Below are 2,803 nucleotides of genomic sequence, written 5' to 3' on the forward strand. Positions count from 1 at the left end.
GCCTGGGAAGCACCGTTCCGCCGGGCCTGCCGCCGCTGCTCCTTAGGCTTGCGCCGACCCTCCCGAAAGGGCGCTGTAGGCTTGGGAAAGCGGTGCAGCCACACCAGCAGAGCTGCTCTCGCCAGAAAAGCGGCCTCTGTCTCCCGAATCGCATATTTACGACTCGATCTGCGCCAGGAGCTTCCGCTAGTACCGTTACTTGAGTTGGGAGAGTTGGCACCTCTTTGTGACCGTGATTAAGGTTAAATTTACGGTGGGAGAGCTGTAGTAACTGCCCATGATAGTGACCTGTATCGGTAAGATACGGCTTAGATGACAGGATAAAAAAATACTTCAGGGCTTCATGGTTCAGAACAATTAAATAACTACACTGGCAACAATGGAGGGGAAAAAAAAATCAGTAGGGACTGAGACTAGCAAGAATTAAAAACCGAAGGTGTTTGGAGTATTTTGCTCAAAAGGGACTTAGAACAAACTGCCCTCCAGTCTGTGATCCAGAAGGGGACCAGTTAGGAAGCTATTTAGACTGTTAACAACTAAAATGTGTTACACGTATATAAAAACAAACCACGTTCCTTCTTTCCACCACTCTTCTTTCAAACAGAAGCTAAGATTTCCCATTGCGTTGCCTGCTCTTACAGTGAGAACAATTAGATTTGCTAATCCCTGCTCTCTTATAAACAAACTATAACTGAAAGAAAACAGTAGCTGAATACAGTGGCATAAACCATTCATAAATAATCCCCATAGCACTGTGGAAGTTGAACTGAAACTTCACAAAAAAAAGGAAATTACCTTCTTAAGCCTGCAAAATAAGACTATCTCATTTTATACGCTTCATATTTTTTCTGTTACGTTCACAAAATCATCTCATGCTTGCTTTCACTTAAATTACTGAAATGATGGCAGCTTGTTTGCTTCATCCATAGGAAACTTTTCATTAGCAGCGTTAAAATAGAGCAGCTTTTGGGGCGGGGGGATCCAGCTTCTCAGCTTCACAGCTGCACAGGAAAGCTTGTAAAGACAACTCAAAACCAGGGAGAGGAAAAAAAAAATTACGGAGCAGATACACGCAGCATGTATCTATACCTGTTTATGCACACAGACTGCTTGAAGAGGCTTGAGCGATGATTTTGCGTACTCAAGTTAGTAATCTCACAGCACTAGCAGGAGCATCGGCAAACCCAACTTAAGTGAGGCAGAAGGCAGAACGCCAGGTGAATTTCAGTGCTACACGCCCCGCCTCCTTGTTTTGCAATCTGGCTTCATATACATAAACTTACATATAATTTATATGCACACCCATATTTATAAAACACTCCAGATCTGAGCTTTTCCCTGCCTCAGAAGCCTCAAATTTCGTGCTTAAAAAACCCCTGAAGTGTCGCGGGGGAAGGTGTTCAGTTGCAGCAGGAAGCGGCGCTCCCGCCAAGGAGCACGGGGGGCCGGGCCGGGGCCAGCTCCCAGGCACCCTCGGCAGGGTGGGGAACCGAGCGGTCGGCGGCCACCGAGTCGGTGAGCGGGGATGCGATCCCCTCTCCTGCCCCCGTGGAGCCTAGCTGCTGCAGCCGGGGGAGCCGGGCGTCCCTCCCTGCCGGGTCCAGCTCGCTGCCTGCGCCGCCCGTCCCGCTGCTTCAGCTGGGAGCAGGCAGGCATCGAGGGGGACGGCAGCGCCGGGGAGCCTGGAGGGAACAAAGGAGGGCGCTTCCTCCAGCCCTTTGTCCTCCCTGCACTGCGCTGCTCCCGTCTCTCTCCAGCCCCTTTCGCGGGTGGAGACAAATGCTTGTGTAGCCCCAAGCTGAGACGGGGGTGGCTTTGCTGTCGTTACCAGTAGCGCAGCTGGTAACGGGGAGAAGAGCGGAACAGCACTTGATGCTCGCCCTACCGTAGGGGATGAGGATAGAGCCGGGATCCGGGTGGACAACGCTTATCCACCGGCAGTGGAGGGGCTTGGACACAAGGGATGCGCCAGTACACAAAGCAAAGGCGGTAAAACTTCTGCCCTCGAGGGGCAGGCATCCCGAAGGTTTTGTAAGACGGCAGAGCGATAAATGGAATGTTTAATGCAGTGGGAAAGTGTTAAGTTAGCAGAACAGTGATTTTTGAGGCTTCGCCGTGTGCCTTTAAAAACGAGTAGGTGGGAAATTACAGAACCGTAGCAATATGCAAACCACTTGTGTGAATGTTAAGCAAATTGTGCTTAAGACACATGGAAGATCTTTACCTGGAGGCAAACAGTTCTGATGTGAAGGGCAAAGCAAAAGGATTCATTGCTTCTGCTAATTGCTCTGGCTATTTTCTAGGTTCTGGGTGTAGGAAATATGAATGACTGGCAGAGGAAAAGCCCTCTAGACTGGGAAACATATGTGAACAAAATGGTGAAAGTTGCTGCAATTGAGAAACATGAATATGAAGGATGGGTCTTAACAGTTGATCCAGTTTCTGCCAGGTAAGTACCAAAGCTTTTGTTTCTGTAAAGCTAAGAGAAAACAAGTTTTTCAGGAAGAGAAAAGATCCCAAGACTGAAGCAAACTTACTTGGAGCAAAAACTGCACGTTGGGGCTGTGTCCTGTTTTTTCAATTAGCAAGGCCTAAGAGAAGGCAATATGGTAGTTGGTGAGGCCAGTTCACCTAAATCCACTTTAATTTCATTCAAACGACTGATAAGTTTGGGGAGTGGATAATATCTGGATTCATGCTGACTTTATTGTGGACCTGAGGTTAGTACTTTTAAATGGTATCCACGTGTTTAGGACTACTTTTGATAGTATACCAAGCCCTGCTTCACAAAGAGAGCAGGAAT

General features: G+C 48.3%; 1 protein-coding gene across 2 annotated transcripts in view; it reads left to right on the forward strand.

Moving 5' to 3' along the window:
• The first annotated feature begins 1,465 nt into the window (after positions 1–1,465).
• GEMIN6 (gem (nuclear organelle) associated protein 6) overlaps positions 1,466–2,803 on the forward strand; it is a 3,702-nt gene continuing 2,364 nt past the window's right edge. Inside the window, exons 1-2 of one of the 2 annotated variants that reach the window (XM_009333717.1) lie at positions 1,466–1,515; positions 2,304–2,449. In XM_009333717.1, coding sequence (XP_009331992.1) covers positions 2,322–2,449 — 128 coding nt within the window. In that variant the 5' untranslated portion in view covers positions 1,466–1,515; positions 2,304–2,321. The remainder of the gene's footprint in view (positions 1,516–2,303; positions 2,450–2,803) is intronic. The other variant, XM_009333718.1, reaches the window with a different exon arrangement.

The sequence above is a fragment of the Pygoscelis adeliae genome, unplaced genomic scaffold (assembly GCF_000699105.1).
Source record: "Pygoscelis adeliae isolate BGI_AS28 unplaced genomic scaffold, ASM69910v1 Scaffold621, whole genome shotgun sequence".
In the NCBI taxonomy this organism is placed as follows: domain Eukaryota; kingdom Metazoa; phylum Chordata; class Aves; order Sphenisciformes; family Spheniscidae; genus Pygoscelis; species Pygoscelis adeliae.